Source organism: Pimephales promelas, chromosome 5 (assembly GCF_988280905.1).
Source record: "Pimephales promelas chromosome 5, fPimPro1.hap1.1, whole genome shotgun sequence".
NCBI classification, from domain to species: domain Eukaryota; kingdom Metazoa; phylum Chordata; class Actinopteri; order Cypriniformes; family Leuciscidae; genus Pimephales; species Pimephales promelas.
In genome coordinates this window covers 12,587,875-12,607,042 of record NC_142773.1, presented here as the reverse complement: position 1 = coordinate 12,607,042, position 19,168 = coordinate 12,587,875, and the positions used below count along the sequence as shown (strand labels likewise).

Sequence of the window (19,168 nt, the reverse complement as noted above, 5' to 3'; positions counted from 1 at the left end):
TTGTGGGACACAGGATTTGAAGTTTTTATTTTTCTAAATTTTTACATTTTTTTTTACCACCAAAGTAATGTACTTAAATAAAAGGTTGGATTTTTCTCTTTTTTTGCATTTGGGTTCTATGTTGTTTAAAAAAAAGGGAGAATTTTTAAAAGTCCTCAACCACATCTTAAACAGGGGTGCCAATAATTGTGGAGGGCACTGTATAACACAGTCATTTCGGTTTACTTATGTTGGTCCGCCCTGGTTTAATACAACTACAATGTTTCTTTTCCTGTGTTTGTCTTATGTATCTTATGTAAGTTTGTGCTTCAGTGTTATCCCATTTGTAACCGTGTACAAAGAGCCAGGAGTAGAATTAGAGAGACCGCAGAATGAATCTGTCTCTTTCTTCTCTGTTTGACTTGCCACATCATTAATCTCCTATTCCCAAATACATTTAAAGATGATAGACTGTGCGTGCTCATTTACGGTCTTTTTGAGAGGAAGTGTGTATGTGGGAGTGATATACATTCAGGGTCGGACGGATGATTGCTTGTCTAAATTATTTGCTGGTCAAATTCCTCTGTCTGTGGGATGAGAGGACATCTTGACCTTTGGCACCAGAAACTGCACATTTGTGTAACTGAAGCACACACAGATATTTTCTAGTTCTTTAATTTAAAAGAAAAAAGTGTACCTTATTATAAAAAGTATTGAAAACAACTTTGTACCTTATTTGACCCTAAATAGTGCATATTAATACCTAAGAGTTGTAATATGTCCCCTTAAGTTACTACAATGAACATTTTATGGGTCCATAAGGCACAGAGTTGTTCCTTTGATGGTACTGCCCCAGTGAAAAGCTGTAGTTTCCCTAAAGGTAAAATCTTTGCACATCTGAGTGTATATATCATTACTTCTACTACATGTAGTACTGTACCTGTACTTACAGTATAATTACATGTACTACTTTCACACAGAAAGTAGCACATGCACACAGGTTGATGTTCAGTATTTCAATATCGTGTTAACTTAAAGGGGTCATTTAATGCCATTTTTGTAAGTTAATATGAATGTTTAGGGTCTAAATTAAAACTTTGTAATATACTTTTATTAAAAATTCTATTACTATTTTAAGAAAACACCATTTTACCTGGTCAAAATCAGCTCTGTTTTCAGCACGCTGTTTCAGTGCATATGCCTTTAAATAATAAACCCCGCCCCTCTGTTCTGCGGGCGTGAACGCACGTGGAGTGTTGCCTTGACAACAGTTGAAGGTTTTGGAGGGAGTCTCTGAGGACAAATCTGTGAAACCGTATCAGTTTGAACTAGAGTCGCATTGGAACAAGATGACGGCCGCAAAGAAGTTCGACGGTTAAGTCTTGAGGACTTTTCTGAATGGTTGGTTAACATAATGTTACTTTGATCTATCTTTGTATGTACTGGCAGGGTGGAGCATTGAGATACAAACGCTGTGTTTACTGATGTATACGTTAGTTCATTGACAGATTGATGTTACAACTAATTGTCATGAAAAACTTTTTCCCGCGATTTGAAAAGATTAATATAAAGATTAATAACACTTTAGGTGCAGAGGGAACATTAATAGTTGGTACCGATTATTTTTTCAGGAGCAGCTTCTTAGCAAAACCAGCTTTATACTGATCCTCGTTTATAAAGCAGTCTGGTGAGAAATGATTCGCGCAAACAAGAAAGTATTCACGTTGATCGTGGGGAATATTCCCTTGGTAAACAAAACTCAGCCACTGCGTCTTCATCAGAATGATTTCTGTTTGTTATTGCACCCAAGAAGAGACCAACACAATCGCTTAGATGCCATTCTGCTCCAGTGTATCAACAATGACAGACTACAGTCTATGATGACGGCTCGCTCAGGGCAGGCCTGTGTTGAAACACTGCTGTCAATCAACAACCGTGGGAAGGGCGTGCGACCGTGTGACGTCACACGGTCGAACGGCTCGATTTGAGGCGGGAAAACATAGGAAATTAAAACAAAACTACTGGATGGATTTTTATCATTAAATGATGGTTGTGTGCAGGCACTGACAACACATTGCAGTACAATCAACTTGTAAAAGTGCAAGTACCATTATATGACCCCTTTAACCTCCACTCAGGTCTTTCATACATGTCAAATAATGAAACAAAAACGCACACAGATTTCTTCCCTTGTGTGGAGGCTTTAGTTGCAGCATTGGCCTGGGTCTACAGGAAGTGGTCTGGATGAGAGCTTTCTAAAATTACACCTGTTTGTTTCCGTTCCTGGCACCAAGAGCAGACTGAGTAATCTGCCTCCTCACTGTTCTGTTAGTATGTGTGTGTGTGTGTGTGGGCATGCTTTTAGTTGACACGTATCCTCAGTAAGTGTTCTCCTGTTTCAAATGTTGCTTTCATTTAAATATGTATGGATATCTATATAGCCGGGGTCGGGAACCCTTTTCACCAAAAAGGTGAAAAAGAGTTTTTTTTTTGTTTTGTTTTTAAATGCACTTTTGAAATAGCCAATGCAAAAACTAATATATTACTATTTTTTGGTTAATTTACAAACATTTTTTTTCAATAATATTTCGATAATGATGACTTAATTTAGCTTCATAAGCAACTTAAAAAAATGCAACAAACAGAGATAACATTGTTTATTATGGAATTAATTGTGCAGGGTTTTCAAATAGCCACCTAAACAGCTTAAAACCGTGTGTGTATGTGTGTGTCAGTCCAGTCCCTTTTAAATTTTCAATTCTCTTCTGCATTCTTTCTCTTCACTATCGCCACAAACTAGCTGGGGATTTCCTTATATCTGAGCACCAGAGGTTGCCATGACTATTCACAGAGCATTAGACTATTATTGTGAGTCCTGTATTGTATTTGACTCCTTAATATGCTTTAACACATAGTTTACTTATTTACGGGAGTGACAACCGCATTCTATCACACCTGTAACTCACCTGTAAAGTTTTGTGAGTCACAACCCCATTCTCTGCAAACCCCTGCTGTGTGAACCGAACCCTGCTTGTCTCTCTCCTCATACTGTGCAAAAGAACAACTCTGCGCCTCATAAAGGCGTCACGTTTTTTTTCCATTGTGTGTTTTGTTTCAGTAACTTACAGAGATGGAGATATGAGCTGTGTGTCATGTGAAGTTATCAGGTCAGCGTTGTGCACTGCAGCACAAACAATGAAAACACTTAAACTAATCTTAACAAAATGAGACATTGTAGATTGTTATCCAAATATTTTCTTAATCTTAAATATTTGGCCACCTCTTCACAAAAAAATGCCGTTTCACTACAGCCGCTAACATTTTGCAGAAGATATGATTGGTTCAGTATTAAAACAATATAAGTCATTGGAAAGTCCCAAACCATGATCGAAAGATGTGTTTGGATTTGTTACTCATTGAGGCATTTGTCAGTGTGTAATGTATCTTTGCTATGTGTATGGTTATCACGCGGTAGTCTGGGGTTCAAGGCTCTGTCTGGATCCTCTATATTCACTCTGGTCCCAGTTCAATTTTTCTATTTTCAGCCTGTCCATCAAATCCAGGCTCTCACTCTCAAGGCTAGAGACATTGCGATCCATCCTTCTCTATTTCTGTTTTCTCTTTTTTCAAGCATCATCTCTGTCTTTATCTGTCTGTCTGTTTTTTTAATGGGTTAAGGCAGTGGTCTTTACATTCTTTTTTTTTTTTTTTTTTTGGTGAGAGCCACACTGATAGGCCAGTCAGTAGGAGAGCCACTTTTACCACAAATTACTGGATTAAAAGTTACATCCAGTCATACTCACAAATGCCATGTCTGCTTATAAATCTGTAATCCCTGAACATACAATCATTCTTTATCACATGTCAAATTTGTTAGACTAGATGATTTCCCTCAATGACAAAAATGAAGGATTTCCGTAAGTTATAGCCCTACTTGTTTTTAAAGTTTTTATGAAATCTCTGTATTGTTTGCATTATCATATCACTGTATTATTTACCACCACGCGAGCCACAAATTAAAGCTTGGCGAGCCTTGCAGTGAGTAACACTGGGTTAAGGTTAGGGTTATCTCTCACTCCTTCACCTTCCGTTGCTGCCAATCCTCCTTGTCCCTTAAGTTACAGCTCCTGGGTTACTTCAGCCCACACCCTGGTTCTTGATAGCTCAGCTCTCCTCGGCCGACCCACAGGCTCCTCATACAAAGTGCCTCAAGAGCTGATAAGCAGTTGGAAAGAGTAGCTCTGTCTAGAATCGCTGTCTCTCTCTTATTGTGATTTTTATTTTTTTTACTGAAGTCCTTCATTTTTGTTTTGGGATGCCCCTTGTTGGTGGCTATCATTACCGTAATGGAATAGAGACTAGCCAGGGAGTCCTCAAGTTTCTGGTACACATTCGATGCAGTTCCAGCTGTGCACAATTAAAAGATGGTTTGTTATATGTGTTGATAAGGGCTTTTATTTGTCACCTCTAGATATTGACTTTGTTGTTGTTATCCCTCAGGTTTTCAGTGGGAAGAGACCAGAAGGAGACTTTAATCCCCAGCCAGCCAGTACTTTCCGAAAACCCTCCCCCACATCTCCACCGCTGGACAGCCAGCAGCAGACCCTCACCTGTCTCATCAGCGAGAAAGACCTTGCCCTCTTTGAGAAACTGGGCGACGGCTCCTTCGGTGTGGTCAAACGTGGAGAGTGGTTCACACCAAATGGAAAAGTGGTGAGTGGAAGAGTGGAGAAAGGGTGAAAGTGTTTGAAAAAAACAGAGGGGGCTTTGTTGAATTCACCAAATGCAGAATTCAGGCACCAGCTCAGTCCTGCACAAGTTTAGTCTTAGGCTGCGTCTCATTTCCCTTACTCTTACCCCTTCCCCTCGGTTTTGCGCGTTCGTGTGAGGGGAAGTGGTGTCCCAATTCTCATTTTGAGTAAGGGCTAGGGCAAAGGCGTAGGGCTACATAGCCCTTGAAACAAAGTTTGCAGAGGAACACACTTGAAAGAGAGGGGTAACAAAAGTGCCGGCATCAAGTTTTTTTTATTATGGCTGAACGTCGAACTGTTAAGCAGTCGCACAAATGTAAGAATTATGACACTCGAGTTTTATGATACTTTTAATAAAATGTTGAAAAAAGTGTTGTTCAAGCGGTTGTAATTGTAATATTTTTGTTTTGAATCGGTAGTAAACCGCTAGCAGCTATGCGCTATTTGTCGAGCTGAGCTATCTGATAATCCTTATATTATTTTATGAACTTTGCTCGGCCATTAAATGCAATGAAACATATGTACCATTTGATCCGTAAGCAGTCGTATGCGTCTGAGAAACAATTTTATTCGGATGGCACCCAAGCGTGCAAAGAGAGAGCCCAGGCAATTAAAAATGACGACAACGTTTGACATTTGACAACCACAAAAATGAACGCTCATGTTAAAGGAGAACTCCGGCGAACAATGAACCTTTGGTCTAATAAAACATCGGTACATAGTCAACCGTTCTCTGAGATTTGTTTTCATGATAATCGAATGTAAAGAGTTTTATCTCTAAAAACTGTTTAGCGTATAATGCATTGTACAGACCGTTTAATAAGAAGATACTTTATGAAGACAGTTCACTTCGTGTATACAGACAGGAGCCATCTTAAAAAATAGTCTTGATAAGTCAAACCACGAACGTCGTGCTGAGTGATCTGAACTGCATGAAGTTCAGCAAACTTCTGAACTGTATGAACAGCGTTTGGGGATCGACTTATCGAGACTATTTTTTAAGATGGCTCCTGTCTGTATACACGAAGTGAACTATCTTCATAAAGTATCTTCTTATTAAACGGTCTGTACACGATTTCTTTTTACTTACTCAATGCCCCCAGTACTAGCATTATACGCTAAACAGTATTTAGAGATAAAACTCTTTACATTCGATTATCATGAAAACAAAATTTAGAGAACGATTGACTTGGTACCGATGTTTTATTAGACCAAAGGTTCATTGTTCGCCGGATTTCTTCTTTAAGCAGCATGTAATATTTTGTCTCCTCTTTTTTTCCCGAAAAGTTTGTAAAGTTTTTGTTTTATTTCATTTTAGTCTCATCCTCTTTTTTTCATTGATATTGTATATGAAGAGTTCAGATGCAAAAGCCTCTAAGTGCCATTTGAAATTTTCTTCTAGATTGATCATTTTTATCAAACTTGTATATTTAAGTTCAGTGATTTCACTTAAATGGCAATGATAATTACCTATTAATTGTTATTTAAGTGAAATTACTGAACTTAAATATGCAAGTTTGATAAAAATCATCATTAAAGAAGAAAATTTCAAATGGCATTTAGAGGCTTTTGCATCTGAACTCTTCATATGTTGTTATAGTCACAGTTACCGTTTAATTACCTTTTTGTCATCTCGTCATTGTCTCGTCTTAGTCATGGGAAAAAAGCTTGTTGACGAACATTTTTCATCATAGTTTTCACTAACGAAATTAACACGACTCAAAGATTCAGGTTATCTTCAGATTAGGTCTTGATACTTTCACAAACTAATGACTAGTACATTTTTGGCAGGAACGTTGTTTATTGCAATCAGAAACTGAGATCAACACGAGATTAGCTTTCAGGCACTTGTGGTCCCACCTTTCCCTTCAAGACTCCATGTGAACATCCTGTTTCAGGGCTGATCTCTGTGTCATTGTAGCAGCTGTGTTCTCTAGAGGAGGCTTGTGGGAGAGATGGGCCTCTAATGAGCTGATGAGGGGTCAGATGTCGTGTGAACTGAGCCGGAGGCTGTAGTGATAGTGTGTGTTGCACACCAAAGGGTTCTTTCCACATGGGACTTGAGTGGGAACATCTTTCCTGTGGCCATCTGTGCTGATCAAATACTGCTCCTTTACATTATACTGAGAAATGACAGGGCAGAGCTGAGATTTGTATCAACTGCTCTTTTTTTTATACAGGGCACAGTGAGACACTCTCATCCTACGCCACAGGATGACTTAAAATAATTAGGGCTGTAGGGCTGTCAATGTTAACACATTAACGCATGCGATTAAAAAAAAAATCATTAACGCGGTACACTAATTTAATGCAAATAAATTAAGCATGTGAAATTGCATCATTAACATAATTGTCATTGATCTCATAAGTCTGGAGTTTATCACACTGAGAATCTACATTGGCACAAGCACCTGTAGCCTACGCTGGTAGGTGGACATATCTATTCTTAACCTGATTTCGCTTTTTTGTTTGCGATCAGATCATTTTAAGCCTAAAAATCCTGGAATGTTTTCAGTCGAATGATCCAGTAAGATTAATAAAACAGTCTCACAGAAGAAATTATCAAAAGTATACCGAAAATATCTTGGCTTGCTGCGATTGTCAGTGTCCATTTGGTTTTAAAGCGAAATGTAAAAGCCGCAATATTTTGAATTTAAAACCAATGCTAATAGGAAACCTGCAAACATTGAGGCAATCTGATGAAGGTGGCAGCATCTGGAGGTAACACTTCTAATTTAAAAACACACACACACACACACACCTTCAAGTGCACCACAGGAATGAGGCTGGATCATATATGGATCATCATTTTATACGGTAGGTGGCGGTAAAACTCCTAAGCGGTGAGCAGCCGGTAACAAGAAGTAGTCGAAGGAGAACGTCCTCGTCTCAGTTCTCGCGCATGCGCCCATAAGGAAGTAATGGAATAGTCGAATAAAGTCGTTATTTATGTTTTTTTCGCACAAAAAGTAGTCTCGTCACTTGATAAACTTATAATTGAGCCGCTGTAGGCACATGGGATATTTAAACCTTTTCTTTAATGACTTTATGGGCCGTCAAGAGCCAGTCCCTTAGGCAGTCTATGTAGGACTGATCCAGCTCTCAGATTCAATCAAAAATATCAAAAATATCTTCATTTGTGTTCCGAAGATGAACGAAGGTCTTACGGGGTTGGTACAGCATGGGGGTGAGTAATTAATGACTTAATTTCAGGTGAACTAACCCTTTAATCTTTTTGATAAAAAAAAAAGTTCTATTAAGTTTGTCAGTGTAGTATTTTGTTGTTGTGTTTTTCATTAATAATGAACTCACCAATTTCAAGCAATTGCTGTCCCCAAATTGCAGCTAATAGAAAGTAAAATGTGCACAGCCGCCAAGACATTCATAAGCAATTTAAAAGCGAGGTGTAAAAGAGGAAAAAACTCCGATGTCCACCCATCCCTGGTGATACCGGTGTTGTCACGTAAATTAACTGATAGGAAATGTTCTCATATCAATAATATATAATATTGCATTGGACAAGGCCTTCGGTTCTTAAAAAACACTGGTCTATAGACAGTCTAGGTAAGTTCGTTTGTCTCTTTTTGTTTGATAGTTGGTTTTGGTTAAATAAATGAGAGAGAGAGAGAGAGAGAGAGAGAGACTGACACCTACTGACACCTACTTTGAACTTCAGGTGTACATAAACTTTTTAAAGTACATAAACTACAATTCCTTCTAATAATGTAAATTTATCATGAATTCATTAAGCAAAGCAGATGGGCCTAGACAGTCTGAATAATGCCAGATGTTACATGATTTCTTTCCACCAGAGTTTAAGCAGGTGCACAGTTGAATAATGTTGCTCTGTGATGACCAGTAACAGTGTAGACGCAGTCATTAGCATTTTTGTGGGATTATGTGTACAGGCTAGCAACAGTCCAGCTGCTTTGAGCTCTACCCAGCAAAGACAGATGTGTTGGCTCTCAAAGTTGTTCTTTTCAACATGTCCCCCTCAGCTCAATGTGGCAGTGAAGTGTCTGAAGACAGACGTGCTCAACCAGCCAGATGCTCTGGACGACTTCATCTGTGAGGTCAATGCCATGCACTCTCTTGACCACCAGAACCTCATCCGTCTCTACGGAGTCGTCCTCACACACCCCATGAAGATGGTGAGTGAGTGTGCATGTTCTCATCTAAAACAAATTGGTGGCAAAGACAGGGTGCTAAAGTATCAAGGCCTTGAGAAGGGAGGGGTGGGCTAAAATAAGGCCTGACATTTGCATGCTCTCTCAGACTCATTATTTGCTGACACTGAGTTCTGGAGTTATTCCTGATTGGCAGTGTTCATTGTCTCCGGTGGCGATGTGCTTCTTGTCATATCACTTTTTCAGTCGTTATGAAACGTAACTTAATATTTTTCCCTTTTTTCTCCCCCTGCATCTCTTCCCTGAATGACCCCATTTCTCTAAGGTGACTGAGCTTGCGCCTCTTGGCTCCCTGCTGGATCGTTTGAGAAAGACCCTGGGCCATTTCCTCATTTCCACCTTGTGTCAGTACACCATCCAGATTTCCAATGGCATGGGTTACCTAGAGTCCAAACGCTTCATCCACAGAGACCTGGCTGCCAGAAACATCCTGCTGGCTTCCAGTGAGCAGATCAAAATCGGAGACTTTGGACTAATGAGGGCACTGCCTAAGAACGATGACCATTACGTCATGCAAGAGCATCGCAAAGTCCCTTTCGCCTGGTGAGGGAGGCCAAGAGTTTGTGTTTGCATGTGGTTTGAATCTATAGAGAAGGGATATGGAGAACTTCAAATTATTTGGTTGATTTTGTTTATATGCAGTGACATGCCAGAGCTCAGGATTCAGATTGAATTTGAATGAGGTCATTGTTTGTGGCCCTTGTTTTGATTAAATGAACTCTGCATGACCCTCATTTCATTTATCCTCTTTGTGGATTGTTCATTTATGGGCATTTTATTCTACTGACGTAATGCCTAAGCATGGTGTTTTTTTTTCACATAGGTGTGCCCCCGAGAGCCTGAAGACACGCACATTTTCTCATGCCACAGACACATGGATGTTTGGTGTGACACTATGGGAAATGTTTACCTACGGTCAGGAGCCCTGGCTCGGACTAAATGGTAGTCAGGTAACCCCACAAAAATCCAATCTATACTTTCAGTTAGTCATAAACATCTAGCTTTTGAATGACCAGCTTTCGTACAGATATGAATCAATGATCTAAATAGGGCTGCTTGATTATGGCAAAAAAATCATAATCATGATTATTTTGGCCAATCAGTGTTTCCTCCAGGATTTTTTTTTTTCCAGCTGTGGTGGCAGGTCTATTTCCCCCTGGTGGTTAAACCTCACCACCCAAGAATCATGCGCGCTCACACACAGGCCACTTTCTGAGGAATTGAAAAATGAAAACAACCAAGCATCTCAATAAAAACAAATTTTGTAAGATATTTATTTGCATTTAAACTGCTACACTAAGAGAAGGCTAAATTCATAATATATTGCAAAAATACTATAAAAAAAATTAAGTTAGAGGATAATTCAGTAGCATAAGTTATTCTAGAAAAATCATGAGTGCACAATAATTTTGGTAAAAGGTAAAATGTTCCACATTGCTCTTGTATCGTTATAAAGACATTGGTGAAAAACAAGTAAATATATTTATACAGTATACCAGAAAATGAAAAGACATTTACTGTATAGTTATAGTAAGAATAGTTAGTAGTATAGTACATTTATAAGTTATAGTGGCACTTTTTATTGAGGAAACATCATATGATAGATAGGAAAGAATAATCTTTCATTGCACTAAAGTATCATATGTTCATACTTCACTAAAGTATTATAATATGAAAGGCTCCAATACAGACAGAGCAGCACAAAGTGCTTATGTGCATTCTGTGCACAGAATGATGCGCTTGAAGCAACATGGAGTAACATCTCGCAGCGCTTCACATAGAAAAGTTCAAAGGACAAAGGGAAGAGATGGTGATGCTAAGTGTATTATATCAATGCAATCATTTATTGAGCCTTTTAGCATTTACTGTGAATGGAGCCGCTCTGAGACCGCAAGTAACCTACACACATTTAATAAAGCACACATTAAATGTGTACACAAATTAAACTAGACCCTTTTCCAATTAATTATTACTCTTATCTGTATGACCAAAATAACGGTGTATTTTAAGTTGAAAAAATGCAAGTGATCGCACTGGCGTTTCCCATGTATACTTAAGCTGGCTTCCACGCTCCACATGTACACATGGATCGCCTAATGGTAGCAGACATTTATCTAGGATAACATTTGAACGATCTGCTATGTAAAGTTTTGGATTTCCTGCCCACAAGGGCACTTTGCCACTTCTTGTGGTGTTTTTTTTTTTTTTTGTTTGTTTTTTTCTTTCTCTGAGACTATTAGGGGCAGCCCTAGTTTAAATACATTGTGCAGCCTTAGAAAACTGTCTATTTATGCCGTTCATGGATTCTTGTCTGTGGAATGGCCACTTCCTGTATTTTGCCAGTTACTCGACATGGGTTAATTGCAATTAAGGGATTTTTTAAAATCAATTACTTGATTTTAATCGAGAAATCGTGACAGCCCTAGCCACGTAACAATTTGACATCTTGTCAAATCTTGTTTTATCTTATCTTTTTATTTCTAAATTTTCAGAAACTCAATTTCAATTAATCGCATAGCCCCAAGCCCCAAAATCTGATATTTAGTACCTAATATCGAATTTGCTGCTTTATAGTAATCCTGCCAGTATTGCATTAATTTATGTGTGTTTTTGACAGATCCTCCACAAAATAGATAAGGAGGGTGAAAGGCTGCCTAAACCAGAGGACTGTCCTCAGGACATCTATAATGTCATGATGCAGTGTTGGGCTCAAAAACCAGTTGACAGGCCAACCTTTGTGGCTCTAAGGGAATTTCTAATGGAAACCATGCCTACAGACATGAGGGCCCTGCAGGACTTTGATGAACCTGACAAGCTACAAATCCAGATGAATGATGTCATTACCATCATAGAGGGCAGGTGAGCTCTTGTAACATAGAATTTATAAAAATGATTTTGAGGTGATATAACAAATATCTAGATTTATTGTTCAAAAATGAACTTGCGCTGCCTCCCCTAGTGGTCGCTATGGAGAATGACTCCAACATGACAGGTGTATGAAACATGAGTCTAAACACAACAATGAACTTAATATTGGCAGGCGGCAGCCTATGATGTCACCACTGATGCGACTAAAGTGTAAAAGGGCACCTATGCAAAACACCATCGTCTTTCTTGTCTTCAAGGTGACAGTTTGTTGTACATGAGTGAGGAACTTGTGTTTAGCTCTTGAGGGAACTATGCACGCATTGTGCGGATTCTCATATTTTTTGGTGGGATGCTGTCTACTATGGAAGGAAGCTGGATGCGCTTGGCGTATGCGTTCATGAGACTGACTACAAGAGATGGGCAAGGAGCTTTTTTTTCCTTTCTGCTCTCTCCTGAATGATGGTGGTTAGTGTTTGCATGAGCACGTTCGGGAGTTTAGGCACTCATTGTGATGCATCAGTGTCTGTTCTTGTATGATACTTTTCAGAATGGTAGAATCTGACACACCGATGGCCGCTGTCCATAGAGCTCGGCCAGTCTGTAGTTTCAAGTTATTTTCTCTGAGCCTCCTTGATTACTGCCTCTACAGAGGAGGGAGACTGAGGCCTCAACTCAACTCTGTGTGCTTCCTTCATGGCTATTCTTAGCATTGGGCATAGTAAGCCTCCTCTCGCTTTGGTGAGTTGTCACACAGAGACCTCTGCCGTTAAAGCTCAACTTTGTTAGTCCCTCCTGAGCCTGTTTCACTAATGCCTGTGTTGCTATGCTCTCACTATAGAGAGTCATCCTTCAAGTCATCCTTCATCCTTTAAACCGGTGCTTTGTTAGGCCTCCTCTTACTATAGAGTCTTTTTGCTGAGACCTCCACTCTCCAGAGCTCCGTCTGGGCTTCAGTTCTGAGTTGTTAGGCCCTAGGCGAGCATCCTTGGATGCTGTCCTGAGTGTGGAACATAGATGACCTCCTCTCGATATCAGGTAGTTGGGCTATCTGTGAAGCCGCCCTGTAAACGGTCATGGGTGCAGGGTGTAGTAGGTCTCCTCTCACTTTGTAGAGTTGTTATGCTGAGGACTTGATTCTCCTTGGTTACTGCCTGTACTATGGAGCATTGTTAGGCCTCCTGTCTTAGAGTAATGTTATTGAAGTCTCCGCTATAATAACAATTTGTGAGTTGTAGGTTCTTTGTTAGTTGACATCCTGAGCGTGGGGCATTGATAAGTCTCCTCTCACTTTAGAGTCATTATGCTGAGACCTCCCCTCCTAGAGCTCGGCCAGCTTTTTTGCTAAGTCATTAAGCTCTCTGTGAGTCTCCTTGGCTCCTGTGAGCATCGTTAGGCCTCCTGTCCTATCGTTAGGCGTCCTCTCCTATCTTTTTCAGCTAGCCTCTCATTAACCCTTTATGAGAGCCTCTTTGGCTACTGATGTCAATGTGGAGTGTGCTAGGCCTCCTCTCATTATGAGAGTCATTGAATTGAGTGTTGCTCTTGTCCTCTTATTTGATGCCTCAACTCTCCAGGACTGCCTGAACAGAAGTTCTGTGTGTGAGGCTCTCTTTGGAGGCCTCCGTTCTTGAGAAGCTCCGGTCTATGAACGCGTTGCTTGTGTGCACTGTAGTGATGAGAACTCCTTTGAGTCCTTTGAGTAAATAGGGCATTCATCCCTTCATCTTGGCAGTGTAGGTAATCCGTTCCCTATTGCAACCCTTAGGGGATGCAGCACAAGTTTCCTTTCGAAAGGGAATTACTCAGGTTAACAATGTAATCATGGTTCCCTGAGAATAGGGAACAAGACAATACATCCCTTTGCCATGCTTTCGGTATACCTGCATACATTTCCTTTCAGACGGATGATGTTTTCCACAGGTGCCGTTTTATACACTCGATCGCGCTAGTGGTGATGTCATAGGATGCTGCCTGCCAATGTCAACTTCATTGTACTGCTTCAGAACCCGGTCATGCCAGAGGCATTCCCCATAGCGACCCCTTGGGGATGCAGTGTCTCGTTCCCTATAATCAGAGAACTGTGGTTACATGCGTAACCTGAGACATTCTTTTAGCTTATTTTAATGCAAAATTGACCAGTTTAATCGTACTTAATCTTATTTTAAGTAATTTTAAAAATAAGATTCCCTATTGGAAATTCGCTGAGAAACACTGGTTGACACTAAAGGTGGAGGATTGTAATACATTTAAAGGTTCTGGTTAAATAACTTCTTAGACTGATTAATACAGTAAGTGTTTTTGCTAACAATAATCTGCTCATATGATTTACTCTTTCACAAAATACTACAACACAATACTAGAACCAACTGTTTATGCAACCAGTATGTTCTAGTATTTAAAAATACCTTTGAAAGAAATTAGAACTGGTTCTCAGTTCCCAACACTATCGGCACAAGTCGGTTTCCAGTATTTGTCTTAAAGGGTTAGTTCACCTAAAATGAAAAATGGTGTCATTAATGACTCACCCTCATGTCGTTCCGTCTTCGGATCTTCGGAAAACACAGTTTAAGATATTTTAGATTTAGTCCGAAAGCTTTCTGTCCCTCCATTGAAAATGTATACATGGTATACTAGCCTTGTCTAGAAAAGAAATGAAGACATCATCAAAGTAGTCCATGTGACATAAGTGGGTTAGTTATAATGTTTTGAAGCATTGAAAATACATTTTGGTCCAAAAATAACAAAAATCTGGTGCGCCCGAGCTTCGTTTACAGTCTGAGAGAGACGCACGCTGTAAACAAAACGATCTTCGCAAACATCTAGCCTAAGGATTTTGACACTGAGGAAGACATGTATTTTTTTGCCCAGCCATATTTATTTAACCAGGGACGCACCAGATGAACGTCAGCAGCGTCTTGCGTCATCAGCGTCACTGCAGACTCGTGAACGCGGATTGACATCACAACCAGAAGACAATACAATGCTGAATAAAGTCATAGTTTTTGTTATTTTTGGACCAAAATGTATTTTCGATGCTTCAAAAGATTTTAACTAACCCACTGATATCACATGGACTATTTAAATGATGTTTTTATTTCCTTTCTGGACAAGGACAGTATACCGTACATAAATTTTCAATGGAGGGACAGAAAGCTCTCGAACTAAATCGAAAATATCTTAAACTGTGTTCTGAAGTTGAACGGAAGTCTTACGGGCTTGGGACGTTGGAGTCATTAATGACATAATTTTCTTTTTTGGGTGAACTAACCCTTTAAAAATGGTCTCGCAGGGCAGAGAACTACTGGTGGAGAGGTCAGAACAAGCGTACCCTGAAGGTTGGTCAATTTCCCAGGAACACGGTCACGTCAGTTGCAGGTCTCTCTGCCCATGACATAAGCCGTCCACTGAAGAACAGCTTCATTCACACAGGCCATGGAGACTCGAATCCTCACCGCTGCTGGGGCTTTCCTGACAGAATCGATGAGTGAGTCCCTCAAATATAACCTCACACATGTGCTCTTTATTTTCACAATGTGGCGTTCCTTGAAATAGGAGTTTTAATTTGTCGTCACCTTCATTTATATAGCGCCTTTTACAATACAGATTGTTTCAAAGCAGATTTACAGTGATAATAGGAAATTATTGGAACAAACATTGTTTTGGCTGTACAGCAGCTCTAGACGAAAATCATTGTCCAGTTTAAGTTATTCATTTCCGTTGTGAAAATCATTAGTTATTAACTTAAGGGACGCTTAAACAACACCGTTCTGGTCATTTATTTACATGACAACAGTGTTTCATGGCCTAATAACCGTTATCATTTCCGTGTAAACTTCAAAAATGTAAATCTGTAAAAACGGTGATGGCATGCTGATGGCATATATCTATAGGTATATGCATTTATATCCATATGAGCATGGACACTGCCAAATTACAAGTTTCGTTTAACGATAACGTTTTTGTTTTTTTTTCTTTTCCTAATGGATTAAAAAGGCTTTTTTTTTTTCAATGACAATGTTTAAAGAGTTTATGATAAGCTATTCTTATCCAAGGATGTATGTAAATGTTTGAGAGCTCGTGTATTATTGGCCTCATAGATATGGTTATCGGCTTAACATCAGTTGATTAATTGCCCTGACCAATGTATTGGTCTATCTCTAGTGTAAATGTTGGTCTGTATCACAGTGACAGCGTTTATTTGTGTAACCGCCAGTGTTCTTGCGAAACATGTTCATGTTCTGCTAACCTCCCCTAGAATCATGCTTCTCTTTTAATTACTGTAACTATTCACACAGCCACATCACATTTTAATGAATGCTACATTAATGTAGATCAGTAGGCTCCTTAAGATGAATGAGGAAATAATACTTAGTAATTTTAGTGTAAACTTGTAAGTTGTAAAGATGAAATCTTTCTGGTCACACGCTGGATAACAAATGCTTCTGTCATGGCCAATAAGTAAAGTCTCACATTCACTTAGATGGAGCCACAGCCCAAGTCTTTGCACATACTGGCAGCAATATAAACACTTTGCTTCATCAGCACAAGATGGCAGTAGAACACAGTACACTGTCTCTACCATACAGTTGGCTGTATAAACTGATATCACAGCTGTAAATAATGCCGTAAAACATCCTGTAAAAAATAAGAGTGGCTGTTAAAGTCTTTTTACAACTTTGGTAATACAGTTCTAGAGTGAACTTCGATTTAAGAAATGGTTATGTATAGACACTGATGGGCTACTAAATGCTTCTGTCATTCTGTTGTTTTTGCAGTCTTTATCTCGGGAATCCCATGGATCCTCCAGATGTGCTAGGGCTGGATTTGAACTCTGCCAGACCAACTCAACTCCCTGGACGTGCTAGGAGTAAGCGAATCACTTTAAATTAGAAAAGTTTAAATATTTATAAACAGGGTTCCCACACTCATAGAACACATGGAAATGTCAAAACATTTTAAAATTGTTTCCAGGCCTATTTTACTTTCTATTCGTCAGAGTCCTGTAAAAAAAGTGACAAAAAGTGTTGTTTCCCACAACATTTTAAGCTACACAAATTTTCAACACTGATAATGTGACCCTGGAGACTGGAATAATGGCGGCTGGAAATTCAGCTTATTCAAAAGAATTAAATGTTAAATGTTAATTAAATATTAATACTGTTTTACTGTTTTTTTTATCAAAAATTGCAGCTTTAGATGAGTATATAAGACTTCTTTCAATAAGAAAAAACTTGAATGTGTTTTTTATTTATTTTTTTATGCTTTGCACACAAACAAATCTTTGTCTAGACAGTGTTCAAAGTAAAACTACTTTGTTAGCCACAGTAATGTTCGATTTATGAGTGAATTGTTATTTTGAATGTGGTCTCTTCAATAACATGGTTCACAGATCAGTCAGAGAGCATTTTCACACTTTTGCTTTGTTTAGAGAATTTGGCTGATGGTGTGTGGACGTTGTTGTCTGTGTTCAAGTTTATAGGCATATATGAACATGGCAATTGTCCTCCTATCCACTCTAAATGGACCACCTCAATTTTGAGCCAACTCATGAATGGTTTGCCCTTGTTGAGAAACCAGTCCAAGCCAGAAAGAATGACTAATAGCTCTATTACGTACAAAATCTGTGGGTCAGTACATCACTCTACGCCATAATTAAAATAAATGCCTTTAAATGACTCAACTATAAAACAGGTGCAATATTGTTTTTTCCAGGATCAGCCCTGATTACCGCTTAAACTGATAAATAGAAATAATAGTGATAAACTAAAAGCAATCAGCCAGCTGAGTTGTTGTTCATCCATCATTAAATTTGTTAATAGTGCTGAGCTAAACTCCAGAACGTAAACAGATATGAAAATGTATTGATGTATTAGTTTGACTCTAATTTAAAAAAAAAATGAACAAAGAAAATAATAATATTAATTCTTATCCAGTAATCATAAATTGAGCGAAAGAAATGTGTTGGTTAAAAAGTCCTTGTAATTCAGAACTTTACTTTAAAAATATTGACTCTAACATAACTCAATTCCCAAACAAAAATATGTTTGTTTTTTTTCAGTTAACTGCTTATTTTAATATTGGTCATCATGCTTTGGGCACTCTCACTTCTGTTATGTTCTGTTCTTTTTCTTTTTTCCTTTTCCTACCTGCAAAATTTATTTGCATATGCTTTCTATCTTTCACTTGCTTGCTTGCACTACAGAGGAGCCTCCCCCTCGGCCCCCTCAGCCGTCTTTGCTGGTTAAGAGTAAGTGTGGACCCTCAGATCAGTTTACTCCTAGCACCCCTCCTCAAAGTTACTGCACACCCTTTGTACGCCCTTTTTTTGCTGTCTATCTCCCTCTGCTTCTATCCCATTTGGTCCTGCTTTTTAGTTCTTATCTGTTTGTTGTGTATATGCTGTGGTCTCATGTGCTGATAAGACTTCTGGTAAACATCTGATCCCATAATACCTATTTTTCACCAAAATAATACTGGTTACGGAGCTGGTGCTCAACAGGGATCTGCAAATCAAAATGCTCAAAATCCGAATCAAAAATTGTGAAATTACGCTAATCTAGCAAACTAGCTCAGAGGAAATATGAATTATTAAACATAACTTGTTATGATTGATTTATTAATATTTGGATTAGTTAATCTGATTAACTTCTAATCCGATTGTAGCCTAACTAGTAATCTTTTCATCCAGTGAACACTTAGTATTAATTATTAATTCTAAGAAAAGGTATTTTTCATGGCCACAGAAAAATAATTATTGGCATGTACAGCGCTTTTGAGGGTATAACAACACCATGCATCGACTTTGCTGCAAGCAGAGAATCAGAACCAAATATGTATTATGCACAAGTTTGATTAACTAAATCACAAACACAACTAATTTAAACAAACACAGACCGGCAATAACACACGTGTTGACTGTGTCGAATAAAGAATTTATGACAAACATGCGTGGTTAGTTTGACTGTTACAGTTGAGAGAGAGGTCTATGGCCATTATGGAGCATGATTAGAATGGGTCTGGCAGCTTGTGTCCATTTATACTCAGATTAATATTACAAACACGCACTGCATTATATGAGGTGGTGAGGTCCACCAAAGTGCGAGTCGTTAAATGAGCATTCATTTGATAGCAACCACGATATGAGTGGGGTTACATTAACTGTTGGTTCTATGCATAAAACAAGATAACATTCAAGAGGCACTACACATGACCGTAATAATCATACACACAATGTTCTTGGATGCATGTTCATTTATAGATTAGTTCATTTTTAAATTAATCCAGGAAAGTCAGTTTTAAGGGCTATGGGTCTTATTAAGAATAAAAAAAATCATAGCCCTTAATTCATATATAATATTAGTGAACAGAATAAATTGTCAATTG

General features: G+C 38.7%; 1 protein-coding gene across 9 annotated transcripts in view; it reads left to right on the top strand.

Moving 5' to 3' along the window:
- Positions 1-19,168, top strand: part of tnk2b (tyrosine kinase, non-receptor, 2b) — a 113,125-nt gene that overhangs the window by 81,177 nt on the left and 12,780 nt on the right. For 7 of the 9 annotated variants that reach the window (XM_039672016.2, XM_039672021.2, XM_039672013.2 and 4 more), the window contains 8 exons: positions 4,480-4,692; positions 8,729-8,881; positions 9,183-9,460; positions 9,741-9,867; positions 11,535-11,776; positions 15,075-15,269; positions 16,561-16,652; positions 17,988-18,032. In XM_039672016.2, coding sequence (XP_039527950.2) covers positions 4,480-4,692; positions 8,729-8,881; positions 9,183-9,460; positions 9,741-9,867; positions 11,535-11,776; positions 15,075-15,269; positions 16,561-16,652; positions 17,988-18,032 — 1,345 coding nt within the window. The remainder of the gene's footprint in view (positions 1-4,479; positions 4,693-8,728; positions 8,882-9,182; positions 9,461-9,740; positions 9,868-11,534; positions 11,777-15,074; positions 15,270-16,560; positions 16,653-17,987; positions 18,033-19,168) is intronic. The other 2 variants (XM_039672020.2, XM_039672019.2) reach the window with 1 other exon arrangement.